The 24,138-nt window shown below is 36.2% G+C and overlaps 1 protein-coding gene across 2 annotated transcripts in view; it reads left to right on the top strand.

The window, feature by feature from the left end:
* The first annotated feature begins 109 nt into the window (after positions 1-109).
* LOC306845188 (ras-related protein Rab-6B) overlaps positions 110-24,138 on the top strand; it is an 82,654-nt gene continuing 58,625 nt past the window's right edge. For both annotated transcript variants that reach the window (XM_079377838.1, XM_079377839.1), the window contains exon 1: positions 110-330. In XM_079377838.1, coding sequence (XP_079233964.1) covers positions 261-330 — 70 coding nt within the window. In that variant the 5' untranslated portion in view covers positions 110-260. The remainder of the gene's footprint in view (positions 331-24,138) is intronic.

Raw genomic sequence — 24,138 nt, forward strand, 5'->3', positions numbered from 1 at the left:
AATCAAAAACAGAGAGCCTCCGATACAGCATGACATCACGCTCAGTGGGTTGATACAGCATTACGTCTAGTCTGAGAGAGGGAGAGGGGGAGAGAGAGAGAGGTGAGGCCGCGCATGCGCAGTAGCTACCCAGCCTGACAGCCGATCCAGTGCAGCATTCCCGTTTCCAAACGCACAGGAGCGCCGCTTTTCCCATCGCGCTGCCCCATCCAGACATTCACACCGGTGGGAAGACGCTGTTAAAAAACAAGCCCTCAAACATGTCTGTGGGTAATGACTTTGGAAACCCTTTAAGGAAATTCAAACTCGTCTTTCTTGGAGAGCAAAGCGGTGAGTGTCATATTGGAATTAGCAAGGGAAGTTTTAGTAATAAAGCATTATTATTGATTATGTACAGGCGTCTGTGTACACCTGCTTGACTTGAACATGATGAAGAAATTGTATTAAACGTCAGATTCATAGGCCAGTGGATCTCATATGTTATGAGATTCACATAATGAATTTTATTAAAGTTATTTTTTTCGAGGAAATAATCACTCCGTTATTAAATTATCAGCCTTTCTGTGGTTGTTGTATTTGTTTCCTTAAGATATTTATTGCTGAAATGGCAAATGGGTCATTTATTGAAATTTATTAAGTGTCAGTTCAACTGATTATCAAGTTTAAAGACTTAAAGCTATTTGAAGCTATTTAATAAATTTTTATTTCAAAATACTGGCTTAATGCTTCTTTTAATGTGAAAAATAGAAACTATTGTTGTAAATATCTGGATTTCATGAATTTTAACAGTGATGGGTTATGTGCTGCAGTCAAACGTCTAAAGTCTTTGGTGTTTTTAATAATGTACAATTAAAATGGCATAAAAGTTTCACAAAGGCCCATTGGCAGACTCCAGCGTTGTGTAAAATGTAGCTTGTGCACTTACAAAACAGAATGAATAAATAAATAAATAATCTGGATGTTGAGACACACCCAGTGTGTGCCACTGAGAGAACTTGTGTAGCTGCAGCCTGCAGACTCTGCCTGGTATTGTTTCTCTGTGTTGACAGTGATGACTAGGTCAGTTATCCATTGGTATAGTTGAATGAGTCCTAGCATTGTGAGTGATGTGAGGAGGTAGGTAAGTTAATGTTTAGCAGATCAACTCAGCCCCCTGTCGTCATTCAAAACCTCCTACCAGATGAATTAAGCCTCCAGAATGTCTTAGCTGTCCTCAGATCTGTGGGATTTAAGACTGGGATTGCGCTGCGGAGAGTATGATTCACACTGTGAGAGTAAACAATGGATGCTGCCGTGGTACGGAGGCACTGCCTCTCTCCAGGGATTCTGATCCTGGCTTTATTTTGTTGTCTCCATCTGAAGCCTTTCAGAGATGTTGTGAAGTAGCAAAAAGACCCTCCTCACGGCTTTTTGAGGATTTCTCCGGGTGTTGTTGATCCACGCAGAATGTGTATCAGCTTGTGGATCTGTTCCAGTCATTACTTCCATAAACTCTCAACTTGTTAGGCTGCGGCTGCAGAGATTTTCTCACTGCAAAGAATTCCACATTTTCTTCTGTAAAATTAGAGAGAATGTTTACATATGCTCACTGTACGGTTTAAAAGTTAAATGTTTTAAAATGTTTGGCTTTTATGCTCATGCACAAATACAGTGAAAAAATAGTTATATTGTGAAATATTATTACAATTTAAAATAACTTTTATATTTGAATATATTTTAAAACTGACTCTTGAAGCTGAATTTTCAGTAGCCATTACTGCAGTCGTCAGTGTCAAATGATCCTTCAGAAATGATTTAATTATCCTGGTTTGGTGCTCAAAAAACATTTCCTATTATTAATGTTAAAAACAGTTGTGTTGCTTTCAGTGCTTTTGGTGATAACTGTGATACATTTGATAAATGTAATGTCCTTGCTGAAGAAATTATTAAATTGCCCAGAATTTTTATTTTATTTTATTCTTAAATTTTCTAATTAATTTGAATTAATCTGGTAATTAATGAATCTGTTTTAAATTTAACTTAATATATATTTACAGTATAATTTATATACTTGAGACCCCTCCCCCCACCCCACCCCAACTATGCTAAACTTGTAGTGTTCCCAGTCAAAACGAACGGCCTACAAATAATTTCTTATGAATTTCTTGTTATGGTATATTATCTTTTTATCAGCTCGTTTTGTTTCTTGTTTTTATTTCTTGTTTTATTAGGACATTTTGTATTTATTTTTGGAGATAAATGATCGTAGGCCTCATTGATCTGAGCGTACGAACCTGAGTTTTCGAAAATTATTCACAAATCTTTTTTTTTTCACTTAAAAAGATGATTGATCTCAGATCAATGACTGATCTATGACCAGTAACCCCCCCCCCCCAAAAAAAAAAATATCAGTGCTAATTGAAAGACAAGAAGTTGCCAAGAAGACTGAATGCATGATCTGGTGATAATATAGCACAATGGGATTTACCAGCAGTTTTAATTAGGTAAAATTAGGTAAAGGATTTTCGGTACATCATAGAGCTTAAAAGCCTTTTGTCTGTCAATCATGACATGCTTAAACACAGTCCTTTTTGAAACAGGTGATGTGCTGGCTTATATTCCGAGCCATCCAGTTATTGAAAGCCTGCAAGACAGCTGCAATTACTGCCGAAAGGCTTTAATGTGTTGCCTGTGACTTAAGGGAGAGATAAGCTGAGAGGATTTGTATTGACCAGCATAGACAGTGAAGTGTGTGTTAGCCACTATCACTGATAACAACAGTAAACAAACAGTGTACCTTTTCCTCTATCTGACAGTATCAGCCGTGTTGCACTTTGGTTAATAAATTATTATTCTTGTTATTTTATTTAATTATTATGTATGTTGTTGATGTTGAGGATGGGCAGCAATGTTTCATTCCACATGTTCTTTCTCTCTGCCTCTTATTTCCTTTAGAGACACTTAATGCAACCATTTGTAGATCAATTTGAGACATGGTATTGATTTTTCTCTTCAATTCTTCTTTATGGCTCTTTTTGCCCTATCTATGTGCATCAGCACACATCTGAACAGAGATAAAAAAAAGTTCTCATTAGAATGTCAATGCATTATTGAAATGTACACCACACATTAATGGATTCTAGTTTGGAGCCTGCTATACAACCTAGATGAAACATGTTCAGTATTGTGCTACTTTAAAAATTTTAATCATTTACTCACTTGTTTGTGACTTGTATGTTCCACAGTGTTTTTTGGCTATACAATGAAAAACGGGTTTAATGCTGTTTTGGACATTGACTTGCATTATATGGATTTTTGCCTTTCCCATTGATTTGAATTATATGTTCTTTTGTGTTCCACTGAAGAAAGAAACTCATACAAGTTTGGATTAACATGAGGGTGCACAATTCGTTGTGTGACCTATCCCTTTTAGGAATCTTGATTTAGTTGATTTATTTAGGAATCTCTTGATTTGGTTTGATTTTGAATCTCAAAACATTCAAAATAGATGACGAAAAGATAAAAATTATACATATTTCATTTAATTTCTTCCGTGTAAAACCATTGGAATACAAATTCACATAGATATTTCTCATACAATGACATTTCATTGTGACCATGGGAGGTCAATATCGAAAAAGTGCTCAAGTAAAGCACCATACAAGTAGTCCATATGACTTGTACAATATGTTCCAAGTCTTCTGATAGCTTTGAGTCAGGAACAAAGCATACAGTTAGGTAGTATTTACTGCTATTCTTCACCTCCACTGCAGCTTTTGAACCAAATATGGCTCCTAAGATTCAAAACTAGAACATATTTGCATATCACTATGCATTAGACCAATTCCCTGGGGTCTGATGCCAGTGCACACAAACACTGCAAGTTGAATGCTGTTGAGTGCGCATTTCACCTATCTGCCAAATGTGTATAAACATATATTCCTTTGAGTGTAAAGTATAATGTTTTCCAGCTCAAGCCTGCTAATGTCAGCGTATTTCTTAATTACCACACACATTGCAAATGCATAGTCATTACCAGTAATCAGTGCTTGAAATATATGCAACTCCTATCTGCACTTTGAGTGGTCGGTTTGCAAAGACAGCATTTTGTTACGCAGATGTGGGTGATTACTCGATTGAGATATTAAAAGTGAAGGGAAAGGAAAATTTAGTGAGTGGATAGATGCAATGTGGAAACGGAGATAGTGAAGAAGTATTGGGACTGCATGAATGAAGATAATCCAAAGTGTGGAAAGGAGAATGCTGCTCCTCATATATGTTATTTAAATGGCTCTGGATTGGGAAGGCTTTGCGAGAAGCTGTCCAAGGTGCTGAATACCCCTCGTCTCCCAAGCCCCCCCTATTCTAACTCCCGCCGCAGGACACATGAGAGCTGTTCTGACTTTAGCTTCCTGGTTGGGGTCGTAGAGAATGTAGGACTCTGAACACGTCTCCAGTCACTATGAGGAAGATAGTGGAGCGTTATCATGCTGCAGCACACACTTTGCCACTTCTGAAATCTTTTATGTCTTGGTTTTTTTTTCTGTCTTCCTGGTTCCAGCCATATTTAAGCTGGGCAAATGCAGCTCCATGTTGGCTCAGTTTCCTCACTTGCTGCATGTTGAATTTAATTGCAGTCGTGAAACCTGGCTGATCAGAGGCCATGATTTATTAATGGCATGGACCGGGCTGAGGGAAACTGAAATGGCAGAGAGAGAGAGAGAGAGAGAAAAAACAGTGCGCAGTCACCATGTTCCAGCCCACAGAGCTCTGTTACAGTTGTCTGAAGGAGTGTCATGTGGGAGTTCTGTATTATGTTGGTGGCGTTAAGAATCCCAGTGGTGCTTGTCGTCTTCACACAATGGAGTATGGGAGTCTTTACTAGCAGTCTGAAAGATTTGAACAGCAAGAATGCACTCTGAACAGACTGCTTATGAGAAGTGTATTTTTCAGAATTATATAATAAAAAAGTAATACTACTTGGTTAAAATGAAAAATCTCATAAGAATTATATATATATATATATATATATTTTTATTTATTATATTATTTAAAAAAAACCTTGTTACATGTACTGCGTTAGGCTAACTGAGACTTGTCATAGCACTTGCATATCATTGCTCTTTTGTTGATTTTGATTGCTTCGTTTGTCCTCATTGGTAAGTCGCTTTGGATAAAAGCATCTGCTAAATGACTAAATATAAATATATAATGAAATAAATATATATAAATATATACATAATATATTTAAAAAATATATACATGAATATATTTTAAAATGTAATTTATTATTGTGCTGGTAAAGCTGAATTTTCAGCATCATCAATTTATCAATGTTGAAAATCCTTATTATTTTGTGGTAAAATGAAAAGTACAATTTTTAAAAAATACTTTGATGACATAAGTCTGTGACTTTAAATTAATGTATCCTTGCTGGATAAATTCATTTATTTAATCAACAACAACAACAAGAAAAATCATACTAACCCCTCAATTTTTGTCTACTTGGCACATAGAAAATAATAGAGGAGATAATATTCATAATGTTTAATATTGAATGAGTGCAGAATGAATCTGTGTATATTTCTTGCAAATTCATCTGTATTTCCGGTGTGGACATTGGGAAATTAACATATTTAGTTAAATACCTTTTGGCTAGTGAATTAAGTCGGCAAGTCCGATTTTGTAATTCTGTGGTCTGTGAAGTATGTGCACATCGAGGAAATGATCTCCGGCCAACTTCCTGTCTCAGAATAATGAAACAGGCTATTGTGAGAGTGTGTCATTCTGATTACTCACATTTACTCATAGTTGCCTAACCAGTAGGCAGTCTGCAGTTTGTTATCCCACATACATCCTTCCAAAATATCGGCTGTTTATTGGTTTGGATTATTAGTCAACACTCAGTGAAGTTGACTGGCTTGAGTTGATTATAGTACAGATTACTGTGAATGATGCCCACATAACTTTGCTGATTCATTGAGCCAGTAGCACAGGCTTGGATCGGCTCATAGACACCCTCAGAGAGCGAGCAAATGCGTCAATCAGCATGTCTCCAGGCAACAGTGTTCAGAGAAAATGAAACCAGTAATGCTGTACACTCACACAGCAGGTCAGGGTTAGCGCGTACCACAAGAAATCTAATCTATTCTGTCTATTGATTCGCTCTGACGTTTCCCCAAGATTTTTAAGATAATCGCAGAATTAAACCTAACCTTCCTGAATTTCCTTGTCACTTGATTTTACCTGTTCTTCAGATGTGATGAAGGCATCATATGAACAAGATCAGCTTCTTTTTTCTACTGCGTTGAAGAACATTCAAACTAATGAACTTAGTTGGTGGTGTATGTAACCAGCTGTTTGATCTCAGAACGTCTGGTCCAGAGGGTTTATAGTACAGCCACACATTGCATTATCTACCAAACTGACAGTTAGCCTGAGGTTTTATTTACATGATACAATAGTTTAAAACTTGCCTTGTTGCTTTCAGCAGTGCCAGAGCTGCCACATTCATGTTTAAATGTCACGATGATCTGAAAGACTATGAATTGTGTTCAACTCAAAATTTTAAAGGACATCTTTTGAATGGATTATGATTGCGCTTATCTTATTAATTCCACTTTATAGCCATATTAGTTCTCCCCATCTCCCTCGAGAGCTCTTAATGTGCTGTGGTAATAACTAAAACATATACACTACTAAGTCATTTTTTGAAAGAAAGTAATACTTTTTTTCAGCAAAGATTCATGAAAGTGATCAAAAGAAACAATAAAGATATGTATGATGTTACAAAAGATTTCTCTTTTAAATAAATTGTCTTTTTTTGACATTTTTATTCATTAAGAAATCCTGGGGGAAAACGTAGCATGGTTCTCAACGTTGATAAAAATACAGTGTATAATGTTTCTTGAGCACCAAATCAGCATATTAGAATGATTTCTGAATTATCAAGTGACACTGAAGGCTGTAGTAATGGCAATAAATTATATTTTAAAATGTATTAAAATTGAAAAAGTTATTTCGAATTGTAATAATATTTCACAATATTACTATTTTCACTGTATTTTTGATTAAATAAATGCAACCTTGGTAAGCACTTCTTTTAAAAAACATTAAAAAAAGCAAGTTTCTGACCCCAAACTTTTGAAGGATAGTGTACAGTGCATCCAGTAATCTTGAGTAATCAGTTTTTTTTTTAATGTTGCATTACTTCACTCGTCCATGTGAACTTGTTTGTATTAAAAGTCAGGATTTTTTGTTTCTCTTTTATTACAAGATGATCGTTGGAACACTCTCAACTCATGCTGAATAATTTAAATACATTTAATTTGTTGTTGATGATAATATTACAAAAATCATAATATTTATTAAAATATTTCTCATAAAATAATATCAAAAATAGAAAGCTTTTTAACTAGTGGTCTCCTCCACATCTGTGTAGCTCTGATTTGGTCCACCATCATATCAGGTAAAAACCATTTAGCTTTGATTTTTTTTTTTCTAAGAGTAGCACATTCAGGAATGTGATTAAACGTGGTATGCAGTGTGTCAGGACCACCATGCATGCATAAAAGCAAACTTTTCAAAATGATCACTTACAGCCTTCCATATTCTCACTGATCTTTGATCTTTTTAGTTTAATTTTCTCTGCATATCTTTAGATTTTTTTTGCATCTTCTCATGGAATGGAAATTGAAAGCTCTCTATTTATAAATCACCCCTTGGTGATGGGTTAGCTTTGCCAGTACTACAAGCCTTTCTCTCTCTCTCTCTCTCTCTCTCTCTCTTACACAGCACTCTCTTTAATGTTCATAGATGCCCTCTTGCATCCTAATGAGATTCACAAGCAAGTTTTCTTTGTCTCCTCTGCTCTCTTTCTGTTGTTCATTGTTTCCTGTCTTTTCTTTTTTTTTCTCTTACTTTCCCTTTAATATTTTTTTCTTTACCGCCCTCCCCACTCTGGCTCATTTTGTTATTTTATACTCTGTATCATTTGAGCAAAATGGCCTCTAAAAAGTCTTCCTCATTTTTTATGTCTGTCTAGGATCAATATGGCTTTTTTTAGTTGCCTTGTATTCAGTTGAATCTGATAACACATTATAAACTTACATTACAGCAGGCTTGTGTTATTTTTGTGGTATAATAGCATCCAGTCAATGAGCTGCACTGGACTCCAGTCATCCTCTCTATTGAAACTGCATAGTGTACAAAATACATACAGTTGTTATAATAATAATAATGCATGTGCATTTTTATAATTTTGTTTAGTTGTAGACAATAGCTGTTCAGGGCATTGGCCACCAAGTGAACTGACTTGCCTGAAAGCGAGATTACTTCCAAATAGATGTTTATGAGTTATTTGAACATTATATTTTTGAAAATCTATATTGAAAATCTTTCTTACAGCACAATAACAAAGGGCCAAACATGTAGCACAGAAAAAAAAAGAAAACCAAAGGCATTTTTTCTTCTCACCTCATAAAAAATAATCTTAAATGGAATGCATCAAAATTTATTTCACAGCAATGTACTCCCTTATGTTTTTGTACTTGATAAGGTCAGCTTGACCTTAAACACATTTCTTTGCTTCTCCCTTCCATACTGAGAACGAAAACAGTCATTTATTTTTCAAAGAACAGGCGATCACTAAGTAGAGGCAATGAGCTCCATAAATGTATGATTACTGGTTTTATTTATAGGATCTTCGTGAGTTATCTTGGAAAGATGTCAAGGCATTCAGACGCCTGTGTGCAGGATTGATGTTACTGGAAGCCATTAGCAACTCCCTCTTCCCAGTATTTCACAGAAAAATGTTTATACACACCTGTGAGTCGACCTTATGAGATTAAACAAAGTTATGGAATTTACACATGCCTGGTTGAACTAAGTGCACTTCTGGAGATTTTCTCTTGCAACTCTACATTGCAGGGAGAGAATGGCAGGGCATTAGCCTTTCTTGTCTCATTGGCAGCTGAACCCAAGTTCTGGCACTTGTTAATTTTGCAGATGGCAAATATGCCCAATTAAGTTTTACTTCAGTACAATGCATAATGAATAATAATGAGTTTAGTAATAGTTTTGAATGTGCTGCATTTGATGTGTGCAGTGTGGTCATATCCACATTACGTCTGAGGTGCTACTTTGTTTCCTATACAATGTGGACGGATGCTATCAAGCTTCAACAAATATGTAAAAGCACCATATAATCCGTACAGTTTGTCTTTTGAAGCCAGATGTAAATAAAAAGAGCATCTTTGATAATCTGCTAAGCTTCTCCTTATGTGCTCCACAGAACAAAAAAGTCATACAGATGTGGTAAGGCGTGACTGTGTGTAAATAATTGCACAATGTTTTGGTTGAGCTGTTGCTTTAAAGCCAGTTGCTGACCAAGCCCATTGTGGAGCAGAGTATTGATCCTGAGATTGAGGTCAGGAACTGCATAACCAGGGTGAGGCTTTCTGTGGAGGCGTCCTGAGGCTGTAAATTTTGAGGTAAATGCTATGGGCAAGAAGGGGTGGATGGGCTAGCCTACCTATTGCATCCTAGCTGGACCAGTCAGACAATTTTAGATATTTGAGGCTGTATTAAATGGAATGGAAGACCAAAATACTAATTTACCTTCTTATCCTCATTATGTGCATGAACAAATCTTGTGTGTGTGTGTGTGTGTACTTGTTTATGCTACACTGTGAGGACCAAATGTCCCCACAAGTATAGTAAAACCTGAAATTTTTGACATTGTGGGATTAGCGTTTATCTGAAAGTGTAACAGTGCAAACAGGTTTTCTGTAAGGGATAGGTTTAGGGTTAGGGTTGGGTTGTTAGGGGATAGAAAATATGGTTTGGTTAGTATAAAAGTAATAGTAGTCTATGGAAAATCCCCACATTTCACAGAAACAAACGTGTGTGTGTGTGTGTGTGTGTGCATGTTGTTTTAGCATTTATAGTCCACATATAATTAATAAAGCTTTTTATTGGTCAAATATTGATTAAATATCATGCCTTAGTAATAGGGAGTGGTAAAAAGACTGATTTGAGGTTTGTTATTTTCAGTACCTGAAATAAGTAATGTTGGTTTATATAGGATGGTTTATATAAATGCATAAAATACTTAGTATGGATTATATGCACAAGGTATTTATATTTGCTACCACTGTCAAGTTTGTACTGCTAGGTAAAATCATGCACAAATAAGAATTCAGCTATTCTTTTATCCAAGATTGGATTTAGCTTCTATTCTATTCTATTCTATTCTATTCTATTCTATTCTTGTATTTATTTGAAATAAATTAATACATTTATTCACTAAGGATGGATTCAATTGATAACAAAGACATCTATAATATTACAAAAAGATCTCTGTTTCCAAAAATGCTATTCTTTTTTCCTTTTCTTTTTTTGATGGATAGATGGTTATGTACCTACCTACCTATTTACCTAGCATACATTAAACTCTGTCATTGAAAGTCAAACTCATTATTAGCGCAGGGGCTTGTCATTTGTGCAAAGTGCTTTGGACTTTCTTTTTTTCTTCTTTTGCATTCACTTTACTCGTGATGCAGTGAAGTCAGAAGTTTTTAGGCCTGGAGAAATGCAGTCGAGACTTCCATTCAAGCCATGTGACAAACTCCCCCAAACTCAGTGATACATTATGGGGTCAGTCTGTAAGTCCTATCAGGTGCCCTAGAGACACTGCTTGAGTTGTGCTGATAAAGCAGCACAGCGCTGCTGGACTGTTAGCCTGAACAGGAAGAACTCCCAGCTCACTGCTGGCAATAATTCACCAACCTGCTTCTTAAAATTAAAATGACTGCAAGGGCACAGAGTGTTGAGAATTTGTATGTTAGGCAGGGGGAGAACAGAGGGTTGGACCTGCGAATCCTCAGGCATGTGTTTGTTATTCTTTTTGAGTCTTTTGTTGTTTGTATATCATTTTTGCAACACTGAATTATTCTGGCGGTGCAAATACATTTGGTGCTGAATGCCAAGCCAAGCTCATTTTATCGTGAATAGAGCCCTGACATTTCATTCTGCAGTAGAGACTGAAACTGGAAGGCCGGGTTGGCGAGACGCAGAGTTAAAAGAGCCGTCCTATCTACAATACAAAGAAGCTCCAATGTGAAGACTTCTAAATGTTTTATCAATATACCTGCATTGTGAAAAAGCTCTTGGCTCGTGAAAGCGGAGGGAATGCATGTGTGCATGTTTTTTTTTTAGTGCCATAGGAAGTAAAAACTGCTAGAAGGCCAGGATTAACATTGGCTGGATCTAGAGATAACCCTGTCTTCTTCATTTCACATCTCATTGCTCCATCCTACAGTTATCTTCCTGTCTGATGGATTGAAGGAAACGGATCCCTGGCAGCTTTGATCTGCTATTGATTGACTCAGCTGCCAAGTAACGGCCGGTAATTGATCGCAAGATGTACCTCTCTTTTTTCTTGTATGCCACAGTTCTGGTGCTGCTGTCTGGAGACAGACGTTATATGGCCTTGTACATACCATCAAAATCTAAAGGCACTGTTGACTTTTATATGTCTTTACTGTGTGGTTATAGAACATCTTAGGTTTGAATTTTTTATCAGAATATGGATGTAAAAACATTCATGTTTGATGAAATCTCGTAGTATTACTTTTCGATAAAGTCAGCAATAAGTGCTGAAATAAACTCTGTTGATTTAACATCATCGTTTAAGACAGATACGCAAGCATTTATTAAAATATTTGCTGGAAAGCTGGATATTAAAGTGTGCTGGGGATCATAAATCTCTCTCTGCATAATGTAATTGCAGGAATGTACAATATAGGGAGAGGCGAGTGAATTTATGAAACATAATTAAAATGAGCCGCAATATGTCTGCGTGCAAATCAGTGAATGTGATGGTTTAACCTCTTTTCTTCACTGTTAGTGGATTTCATGAGCACTGAATGTTTCCATGATGGTCCAAGGTTAGAAGTATTTTTTCAATCAAAAATCTTTAAAAGGGGGTTTGTGGTGGTAACTGCAGGTGGTCTGCCAATTATTGTTTGATCTCAAACTATTTTTTGTTCATTTTAATGAACTTAAAATTTCATTAAACTTTAGTTAAGAGCTCCAGTTTTACTGTGCTTCTGTGTAGTACACATAAATTGTTTGTTTGTTCGTTCGTTCTCCACTTCAGTTGTCCGAAGTGCCACATTCTATTGATTTTAGGCCTTAGGCCACATTCTATTGATTTTATGGAACCCATTCAATATGACTAGATAATAATAATAACAATAATAATTATAATTATTATTGTTTATCATCAGTTTATGTATTAATTTTTGGAAAATAAAATAAATCAATGCAGAACAATGATAAATATTATCATTGTGCTGTAAAATAATAAAATGAGTATATAATAATAATAATAATAATAATTGTAATTTCTTTGTTTTCAAATGTTAAACCATAGGACTTTTATTTTTGGCAGAAATCCATAGGGAGACCTTAAAGCTTTTCTTTTTTGACAATAGATTTCTAAACAGTTTTTATTACAAATTTGGGAAGGTGGGTGGTTGTTGTGTATTCAAATGCACATTATACAGTGCCTTGCAAAAGTATTCATACCCCTTCAAAAAAATAAAAAAACCAGCACACTTTACTTTTGGGATGGTACTCTGCAGGTGTTGAGCAGTGCTGGTTTCCTTCAAACATGATGCTTAGAATTGAGGTTCATCAGACCAGAGAATCTTGTTTCTCACAGTCTGAGGGTCCTTTAGGTGTTTTTCTGCAAATTACAAATGTGTTTTCATGTGTCTTTACTGAGGAGAGGGTTGAATTTGGCCACACCGCCATTAAACCCAGACCGGTGGAGTGTTGCAGTGATGTTTGCCCTTCTGTAAGTTTCTCCAATTTGCATATATGATCATGGAACTCAACTAGAGTAACCATCTGGTTCTTCATCACCACTCTAACCAAAGCCCTTCTCCATCAATTGCTCAGTTTGGCCAGGAGGCCAGCTCTAAGAAGAATCCTGGTTGTTTCAAACTTCTTCCATTAAGGGTAACAGAGACTACATGCATTTGTGACCCTTCAGTGAAGCAGAATTTTTTTCTGAACTCTTCCCCAGATGTGTGGCTTGACACAAACTTGTTTCTGAGCTCTACAGACTGTTCTTTTGACCCCGGGGCTTGGTTTTTGCTCTGATATGCATTATCAGCTATTAGACCTTTTAAGACGTGTGCCTTTCCAAATCACACCCATTCAATTGAATTTGCCACAGGTTAACTTCACTCAGTGTAGTAATCACTCACTGTAAATGACCCAAACCCACAGTGCTTGCAGAGATGCAGTCCACGTAGAGCAGCATTTAACAGAACCACTCCAAGACACTGAAAGCATCAGATCATGAGCTGCGCTCATGTAGAAGAACACAGTGCCGCGCTTCACTCTGAAACACGTACATGTGGTAGATAGTGCTGTAAGCTCATGCAGTGATGACAGAAGTATTGAAATAATTTAAGAATACATTCAAAAGTTTGTTTTGTAATTTAAGTTTATTTTGTAATCGTAATACAGTCACCCCCACCTAGATTTTCTCAGATTTTTGCAAATCACAAGGGACATACATACTTCTCAGGGTGGAAAAATCTGGTTAAATACAGAAAATCAGGAAGTCAGTATGTTTTATTATAATTTTGTAAAGTTTTGTGTGTGTGTAAGTTCAGCACAACTGCAACACAATTTTAATGCTTTTTACACTAATAGCAAATGCATTTTAAAAGGATGTTCTCTCTTGGGATATTTGGAGGCATTTTTGTAAAGAGGCAAAGTAATAAAGCAACATAGAATTTTTTGTTATTTGAAAATAAGACAAACCAATATACAAAATGGACAGAATTTTAGCCATTACAGCCAAGCTTTTGGATAGGCGTCGTCAAAATGAGAATTTTTCAGATGGCTGAGCAGTATCCCAGAGCTGCTGTCATTGTTGAGGAAAAGTGTCATTTTCCCAGCATGGAGCTCTGTCTCACTCCAGTGAATCCAGCAGGCTGCTGATGTTTAGTTTCTCGTTCATCTGGCTTCCCTAGATCAGCCCTCCATCAGTAAGTCAGCAGGGCCTGCCCTGTGCTCACCTTCTTTGTTTTCTTTCTCTGACACTCCAGACAGTCTGATGAACTCTCTTTTCCTCACTCCAGGCACAGTGAGGTGCGGTGCTACTGTGGAGTATCCAACCGACAACTACATTTCCTTTGCACCTCAGAAATTTGTTGAGAGAAAATAGTTGTTGACTAATCTATCCTGACTGTATGTAATCCCTACAAGAAAAAAACATGGAAAATGGGATGAAGAATGGTCTTCAAAAAATTCAAAAGTCTGAAGCCAGGAACATATTTTTAAAAGAAATTAATACTTTATTCACCAAGGATGCATTAAATTGATCAAAAGCAGCTGTAAAGACTTTTATCATTTCTGTTCTTTTAAACGTATATTTATCAACAACAACAAAAAAGTGTCACGGTTTCAGCAAAAATATTAAGCAGCAAAAACTGTTTTCAGCATTGGTAATTATAAGAATTTTTTATATCTGAGCACCGAATCTGAAGGATATTGTAAAATTCTATAGGATAACGTGGCAAAGACTGGAGGAATTGCTGCTGAATCACATGAATTCATTACAAAATATTAAAATAGACATTTTAAAACTAATTATATTACCGTTGTAACAATAACAATATAACTATTTTACTGGAATTTTAATCAAATAAATGCAGTCTTGGTCAGCATAAAAAAAATCTTACCATCCACAAACTTATTTGTAATAATTAATTATGATATACTGGTAATCTCATAAAATCTCATAATATAAATTCAACTCATTTCATTCTTTCACACTCAAAATATTAGAGCTGTGTAATATTTATTATTTTCATATCTCTGTTGTTTTTACTGTATGTCAACATTTGTCATAGTAGTGTCTATTTTTATTTTAGGAAAAACATCCAAGACAAAGTTAACCACAATTTAGAAGCCCAAGCTTTGAAAGACCAATATTCCTCTGGGAAGTTTTAAACTGCAGTAAGAAAAAAAAGCTGTGTACAAGAAATGGGAACACATCCTCTTTTCATCACCCCATTCTGTGTCTGTACTCATTATCAGATGTGCCTCATAAAGGTGTGTGTGTGTGTAAGATTGAGTCACAGCTGTGCTAAACTGCCTCGATGGTTCAGATTGACTATGGGTAATTAACACACTCTAAAACCAACTGGGACTGTTAGCAAGGAATCAACTAGAGACAACTGCAAAGAAGAATGTTTATTATTTCTCCACATGAAGCTGAATATCAAAGTACGCATTCACAGTCTCCCTCAGCCTTCATTTTCTTCCTTTTAATCCATGATAATGCATTCAGTGCAAGGTTTCCCTTAGAGGAGCAAGCGGTCTTGTTTTTTCACTGTTAAACTGGGGTTTTCTTCTCTTTTTATTTGCCTTGGTGGTGCCTTCTTCCCCAGGCCTAATGAAGAAAGAACTGAATGGCAGCTGCAATCTGTTTTTCCCTCGTTCATTATTAGTGAGGCTAATAGACCAGCTATTATTCTTTCAATGTACATGATTATGTAATTGAATTCCCTAGATCAGCATGCTGCAACTTTAAGGGTGCTCTTCAGTTTTTATGCACCTCAATGACAAATTGTGTGCTCACGCACTAGTGGCATAGACTGATGTGCCTTTCAGTGAGCTGCTTTTTAGCAGTGACCCACAAGAAAGAACTCGTATGCACTTTTTCTTTTTAATGTTTTGTTTTGAAATGTATTTTTAAACCAGTCTTGACAAAAAAAAAGTGGTTGAACTGAAATAGATCTCATCACATCAGAGAAGTTCAGTGAAGTCTTGTACAATTGTTTGTTTTTTGGACATCTGTTTTCTATTAAAGCAACATGTTTTAAAGGGATGGTTAAACTAAATTAAATTAAACTTTGTTTTGAGTAATTAATGACTGAAATTTCATTTTTGTGTGAACTATCCCTTTAATGCCATGATTAATTAAAATGCTACCTGGATGATTTCCTTCTCAAACTGGGATCTGTGCGATGGCAGAAGTTGGCAGCCTTGTCAGTCAGTACTCTGAGGGTTTATGGTTCTCGGAGCAGCAGTCAATGATTATGAACACATGATTAATGTGAGGCGTGACTCGGCTGCTTCTGCTGGCTGCTGATATTGACGGGCCTCTGACACCAATTACAGCTGAATAATTAGTTGATTGACTTGCTGTTTGGGAATTTTGTTGCACATATAGAACAACCGGTGCACTTCACTTGAGGCCTGAACACAAGATGGTGAGCATCCTGTGTTGAGGAGTGTTTTGGACCAACTAATCTAGATGAACACCAGACTGGCTTTGCTGGGAGACCACTTAGACTGGCTTAATCAAACCACCTTAGGCAGCCTTGCTGGAGAACAAATGACTTAAGACATTCTAAGATAGTTTTCCTGGCCAGGCTGGACTGCTTTGCTGAATTTAGAGCAACTGGTAGACTGATATTAGACTAAAAAAGCTTATATTTATAAACCACTCTTAAGCTAAGATAATGAGTATGATATGAATAATAATAATAAAGTACTACCAGCAGCCTGCTATGTGTACATTTATTGATTTAAATACATTTGTACAATATTTTAATAGCAATAAATAATAATAAATTGAAGTAAAAATAAACAAAAAACAACTTAAACCATCATAAGATGGTTTTCCTGGTCAGGTCATTCTGGTTTACTGATTTTAGACCAACTAAATAAACTAATAATAAAAAAAACACTCTTAAACCAGTCTAATATTATGAATATGATATGAATAAATAACCTGCTTTGTGTAAATTTATTTAACTAAAAACATGTTTATACAATATTTTAATGGCAATAAGTGATAAAAAGTACATTTATTACACCACACATTTGTATAGCAAATGATAAAAACAATAATTACAAATTAATACTTGATAAGCAACTGTTAAGTGAATAATGTTTAAGTTGAAACAAACCATTTTAAAGTAGTGCTCAATGCTCAAGTATTATAAATGATAGTCACACTTAGTCAATGAGAGAGGAAAGCTCAGAGCGTTCTGACTGACCTTCATCCACCTTGTTACCTCGATAAAGAGCTGTAGGTGGTGTGCCCCGGTCAGAGAGCTGTCGGGCTGCAGACGGAGATGCATTCAGCACAGATGGGGAGGCTCCGCTGGGGGCGAGGAGACCACCGTTACACAAGGAGGCCATTTACAGGGTCTTGGCTGCAGGGGTGATTCTAACAGACGGAGCTTAGTTCAACAGCAGTGAGTCACTGCATAAACTAGACAAGACTAGAGTTAGCGCTAGAGAGTTCGGAGAGGAAGTATAAAAAAGACATACGAGAAGTAGAAGAAGAAAAAAAAGAGTAGGAGACAGAGATGCAATATTCAGCACCGCTGCACTGAACGGGACGTCACTTTCTATGACGCACGGACTCCAGAGATATGGAGGAGGGCTAGAATCGCTCCGCAGAGCCTGGCGCAAGTTCTCCGTATAATTTCCACCCTGTCTAGGACGTATCCTGTAATTTGATTCATGTCAATAACCTGTCAGATATTTTTGCTGTCGTCAGTTAGAGTAGAATGAAAAAGGACATGACGATTTTGAGTTTTATTAGACAGAAAAGAAGGAAAGAAAAACGCCTTTCATATCTAATCTTTCCCGTCTCATGCCCTTGGAATGTGTCCTTTATGCATGACACACTCAGCAGGGTTGTGCTGTGCGCAGTTTAGGTGTTCTTTAGCTCAAACCTCTTACGGATCAGTTTGCCCATGTTAATTAAATGTGTGCCCACTTCTGCTGCCAAATTTAAAATGAGGGAAGATCAATAATTCAGCTTCAGTGGGAGTAGAAATGCTCCTCTGCCCTCTCTCTCCCCGTCTCTTTAAAAAAGGTAAACATTTGTACATGTCTGGTTAATGATGGTGTTGTGTCTTCTGGTTTGGCCTTTCTAGCATAAGGAGGTCTAGAATACCTATATATCTATAATAATAGCATTTTCATTCATCTCAATGAGAGTTGCTCAGCTTGTACACTCTTAAATCTCATTTGAGAGTGCATATATGGTATGACTTTTTGCTGTATCACATTTAGTTGTAGTGAATTTTTTCAGAGATTCTTAAATGCAGGTTAATTGTTAAAAATAGCACCAAGACGTAAAAATTAATAATCCAGAATGGCAAAAAATTAAAAAATTACTATTAGTACTATCAAATTAGTCATTGATAAAGGTCACTAATGACCAACATGTTTGCTATTTCTATTGCAAATCTGTGATTTTTATCTTGCATTCAATGTTATTCAGTTTCATATTTGTAGTGTAAAAACTATTTTTGTTGTCAAAAATAGACAAAAATTGTGTCTAAAATGAAAGATACACAATATTAAATTGTTGTTTATAGAACTTTTGCCTACGTGTATTTCTATATTTTTATATGCAAAAAACTGTTTTCATCAAAATACTCTGCTATTTTTGAGAAGCTATCAATGGAGAATGCCCACCAAATTATGCAGTTACCACATTTATCTTCCACACATTCTATGAGTTAACTACTAACACTATTTAGCCATAGTAGCACAACATGGGACATTGTGATTTGAGGGGCTAGTTTCTGTGTATTCTTGCAGAATTGTGGTATGTATTGTCCTTGTTTTAGTTGTTGAGTTTTACCATCAGAACATGGGTTACATTATTTACATTTGTAAAGTAATGAATGTTGTGTTCCAGACAGTGATGCACTGACTTGTGCTGGTTGTTGTTCTTTATGTAAGCTTTGCATGTTGTGGCCACTTTGCTTTATCAGAGCACTGCTGGTGTCAGCAGGAAAGTTTCATGCTCACCTGATCTCATTGGACACGCTTCAAGGGTTAGACTTTACCGAGTCTTTCAGTTTTCAGTCAGGCAGTCACCGTGGTTGAAGGGAATCTAATTTAAACATTGAAACATTAAGCCAGCCTCTCCTGGCTGACTGGTCTCAAATGGCAGACATATGACTCCCATCTTCACTCTCAAGGCAATTACAACCCCCTCTGGAGTCATATATTTCAAATCCGTTGTCACTGCTGTGGTGCGTGTTTGTTGGGGTGCGCCTTGCCCTTATACCATGGAGGTAAAACACTTCATTAGGCCGTGCTTGTGGAGAGTGAATGGTTCAGCTGAGAGTCATTTGCAGTAGAGTAAAGGGTCCTGATCTCATCTTTGTTTGCCTTTTACAAAGACCAGTGTCTGATGTCTGTTGTATTTACAATATTGATCTGTAACTTGAATGGCAGTGTACTGTTGGAGATGCACAAATAAGCGGTGGAGAAGTAAAGATTAAGAAAATTATACTTGGGCAACAGTCACAAATTTTGAGAGTTATGTCCTGTTCTGGGTTGCTGGTCAGCAGAGTTGGGCAAAATTTGTAAAATAACGAATACATTTCTTTTAATTAATTTGTTGAAATTTGAATTGATTTGGCCACTTTTCAAAGAAAGCTGAATTGAAAGGACAGGAAATTTACTGAATTGAAAGTTTCTTCCACCTTGAAAGTCACAAATTTTATTTGTAATACATATAAATCCTTCAACCCTTCAAACAAAGAACTTTTAAACACAGTTTTCAAGCCTTGTTTGTCCTGACTTTCCTTTTATCTTATTAAAAATGACATTTATAAGGTTATATGAATTTATTTTCATTTTAATTCATTTTAATTCTGCTTCCATACATTCCGTAAATTTGCTAAAACCAGCTAGTCGTCTTAGGCTTTCTTTCTTCTGCAGAACAGAAAATAATATATTTTGATAATCATTGGAAACCAAACAACATTGGAGCACACTGACTTCCACTGTATTATTATTATTATTATTTATTATTATTTTTTTTTCAAAATAACTTCTTTTATGTTCCTCAGAAGAAAGAAAGTGACATAAGAGTGAGTAACCAGCAGCACTTCCTTGGTCAACCAGCACCACCAGAAAAACCATGGTGGTCGACCAGCTTAGCTAATTAAATTTTACTGGCAAGCAACAAGGCTTTGCTGTTCCACCAGCATCAAACCTTATTTTAAGATACCAGAAAACTCATGTCTTGCTCTGGCTTTTGGATTTTAGCTCATACAAGATATTGAGCTAAGGCCTTGAGAATCCTACAATAATTACAGTCTCAATACTGTCAAAGTACTAGATCAGATCACTATTGGTGACTGTTGAAAATTGTTATATACAGTGCCCTCCACTAATATTGGCACCCTTGATAAATATTAGCAAAGGCGGCTGTGAAAATAAATCTGCATTGTTTATCCTTTTGATCTTTCACTCAAAAAGATTCACAAAATTCTAAAAATTCTAAAAATCATTGAAGTAAAACAATTGAAAGTGGGGAGAAAATCTCATGATGAAATAAATGTTTTTCTCCAATGAATGTTTGCCACAATTATTGGCACCCCTAGAAATTCTTATGAGTAAAATATCTGTGAAATATATTCCCATTCATATTTACATTTTTTAGCGCACCAGGGTGACTAGGAGCATAAAATTGTCCAGCCATGACTTCCTGTCCCACAGGATTATAAATATGAGGAACACAAAGGCCAAATTCATCCATCACAAGGAGTAAAACCTAAGAATATAGTTCTGATGTGCAGAACAAGATTGAGCATCACAAAATAGAAAGTGGCTGTAAGAAAAGAGTTAAAACATTGAAAATCCCCATTTCCACCATCAGGGTAATAATTAAGAGGTTCCAATCAACTAAAGATGTTAAAAATCTGCCTGGAAGAGGACATGTCTATACCGTCATAATGCATGGTGAGGAGGAGTGTTTGAGTGGCCAAAGACTCTCCAAGGATCACAGCTGTAGAATTGTAGAGATTAGTTGAGTCTTGGGGTCAGAAACCTAAAAACATATATATATCACACATCCCCTATATCACCACATATTGTTCGGGAGGGTTTCAAGGAAAATTCTCCTCACTCATCCAAAAACAAACTCCAGCTAATTCAGTTGTCAGACACGACTGGAACTTCAAATAGCACTGGCTTCTATGGTCAGATGAAACTGAAAAAATAGCTTTTTGGCAGCAAACCCACCAGACGAGTTTAGTACAAACAGGGATAAAAAAGTACCCCATGTCGATGGTTAAATATACTGCTGGATCTTTAATGTCGTGGGCCTGTTTTTCTGCCAGAGGTCCTGAACATCTTGTTCAGATGCATGGCATCATGGATTCTATCAAATACCAACAGATAAAAAAATCTAAACCTGACTGCCTCTGTTAGAAATCTTATAATGGGCCGTGTTTGGATCTTCCACCAGGACAACAATCCAAAACAAACATCAAAATAAACACAAAAATGGGTCACTGAGCACAAAATTAATCTTTTACCATGGCTGTCCCAGTCCGCTGACCTGAACCCTACAGAAAATGAGTGAGGTGAACTGAAGAGAAGTATTAACATGGAGCTGTGAATCTGAAGGATCTGGAGAGATTCTGTATGAAGAAAATGGTCTCTGATCTCTTATCAGGTGTTCTCCAAACTCTTCAGGCATTATAGGAGAAAACTCAGAGCTGTTACCCTCGGAAAAGGACGTTGCAATAATCGGGTGCCAATAATTGTGGCCAACATGAACCAGAGAAATTATTTCACAGTGACATTTTCCCCCCACTTTCAATTGTTTTATTTCAGTGATAGGTTGGAATTTTGTGAATTTTTTGAATGAAAGATAAAAAGGACAAACAATGCAGATTTATTTTCACAGCTGCCTTTGCTCATATTTACCAAGGGTGCCAATATTAGTGGAGGGCACTGTAGTGATTTTGTTTAATGTAAAATAAGCATATTATGAATTTTACAGGAGGTGAATCTTCTAAAGAGGAGTGTCTTCAGGCTTAATTTGATTTCTGAGAGAACCATTAAGGGGCATAGATGGAGAAATTTCTTACTCATTCCATGAATTCCTTTTGCAGAAAGAGGATTACATAAAGTAGTCCTCCAAATCCTGCTCACTGATACCCTCACAGTACATCAAAAGAAGAGCCTGAAAATCTGGGATTATTTCTGGGACAAAGGGAATGAGTAAAAATCCAGACTAAAGTCCAGAAAGCAAGTAGGGTTGAAATTCTATTATAAGTTGGGAAGAAAACATAGCAGTGATACATAATCTACTTATGTAAAATTGAAGTGTTGGATTTCTGTGCGGCTGTGCCACAAGGATCACCAAATGGAATTGAATTTCTCAAATACTGACCCATCAATAAACAGACCAAAATCAGACCTTTATTCAACAGACTATGCTGACCTGTTTTGGAATCCACCTATGAATGTTGTCTCTGTTTTAACATAAGACAAAAATAACACTCTTCACTTTTAATTTCTTTAAAAGAAGCTGAAAATTGATGCTTATAGACAAAATGCTTATAGAAAATTGCATATATTTTTCTCTCTGGAAAGAATAGGGAACAGCTCATTGTCTGTTGCTCATTGTTCATGTCTGACTGGATGGTAAAGATAATTTCAGTAGAACACACTGTGAGCTTCCTGATTGCTGAGTTAATTATGCAAACATGACTTGCTAGAGCTTTTAAGAGCAAACCCACTGCACTGCCGGATCCTAATCTAATGTCGTTTCTCTTCTTTGTCTGCTGTCTTTACAGACAGTACATTTTTCTTTGGATGATATTGAGTCATCTCACTGGCAAGCCAGTGAAGGTGAATGGGTGCACAATAGTTGCCCTCTGGCTGATTTTTGGGGTGGCTTAAAACAAACCCTCTGAAACTAGACTTTTGAAACAAAATACTGGTAGAAACCTACTATCATGGGTTCTATTCGAGCTAAACTACTGAAATCTTTACTAATTTTCATTGACATTCAAGGTTTACATTCATTCTACCAATTTGTTAAAGAATGCTGAATCATTCAGGAACAAAACAAGTGTGATTATTAATGAGTGAGTCACTCAATTAGTCATTCAACCTATTGATTCTAATAATAAATATATACATGCATGTGTGTGTGATTATATACAGTGCCCTCCAAAAGTATTGGAACAGTAAAGTCAAAATTGCTCTGTTGGCTGTGGAATCAAGACATTTACAAATATGATTAAAAGATGAATATGAGACAAAACTACAGAATGTCACGTTTTACCAGCTATGAAGTTCAGCACTTTTAGAGTTTCATCCCTCTATCTGATGTGAGCATAAGTATTGGAACAGTTGCCTCACAGGTCTTTCTAAGTGATCAGCTGTGTCCTGTTGCATTAATTCTTCAGATATTAAAAGCAGGGAATGTATCGTATCAGTTATATCTATTACTTCTGTATTCTGAATCTTGCATTCTATGATGACACACACAAACCAGGATGAAGATGAGGGAGCTGACTTTGAGAGAAAAGAAAGCAATTTGGATGCTAAAAGAAAAGAGGAAGTCAATTAGAGCTATAGCAAAAACAAAGTGCATGGAGAAATCAAGAGTTTGGAAACCACCAGCAACCAACAACTACCTGATCGGCTGAGAAAACAACAGTAGTTGATGACAGACAAATCATAAAAGCTGTGAAAATTAACCATAAAAGAGTGTCTGTAAAATCACCAACAACTTCCAGAAAGCTGGGGTGATGCTCTGACAATCTACTGTCCTCAGGAGACTTGGTCACACTTTATATTAGGTGGCCTTAACTACTATGTATTTACATCAAAAATAAGTACAATGAACTTATTGTGGTCATATTGTATTGCAAAACATTTTTGCTGCTATTAAGGTGGGATACGGGTAAGGTTAGGGACAGGTTTGGTGGTATGGGTAGGTTTAAGGGTGGGTTAAGGTGTAAGGGATGGGTCAACAGTGTAATTATAAATGTAATTACAGAAATTAATTACAGATGTAACTACATATAGGTATATTTTTAAATATAAGTACAATGTAAATACATGTATGTACACAATAAGTACATTGTATCAAATTATTAATTTAAATGTAAGTACGTAGTAGTTAAGGCCACCTAATATAAAGTGGGACCGGAGACTTTGACACAGAATTACAGATGCTACACAGCAGGATGCAAACCTCTGACCAGCACCAAAAATAGAAAGGCAAGATTAGAGTTTGCAAAAAGCACAAAGGTGAGCCAGAAGAGTTTTGGAACTGTG

Source organism: Barbus barbus (genome assembly GCF_936440315.1).
Source record: "Barbus barbus genome assembly, chromosome: 25".
In the NCBI taxonomy this organism is placed as follows: domain Eukaryota; kingdom Metazoa; phylum Chordata; class Actinopteri; order Cypriniformes; family Cyprinidae; genus Barbus; species Barbus barbus.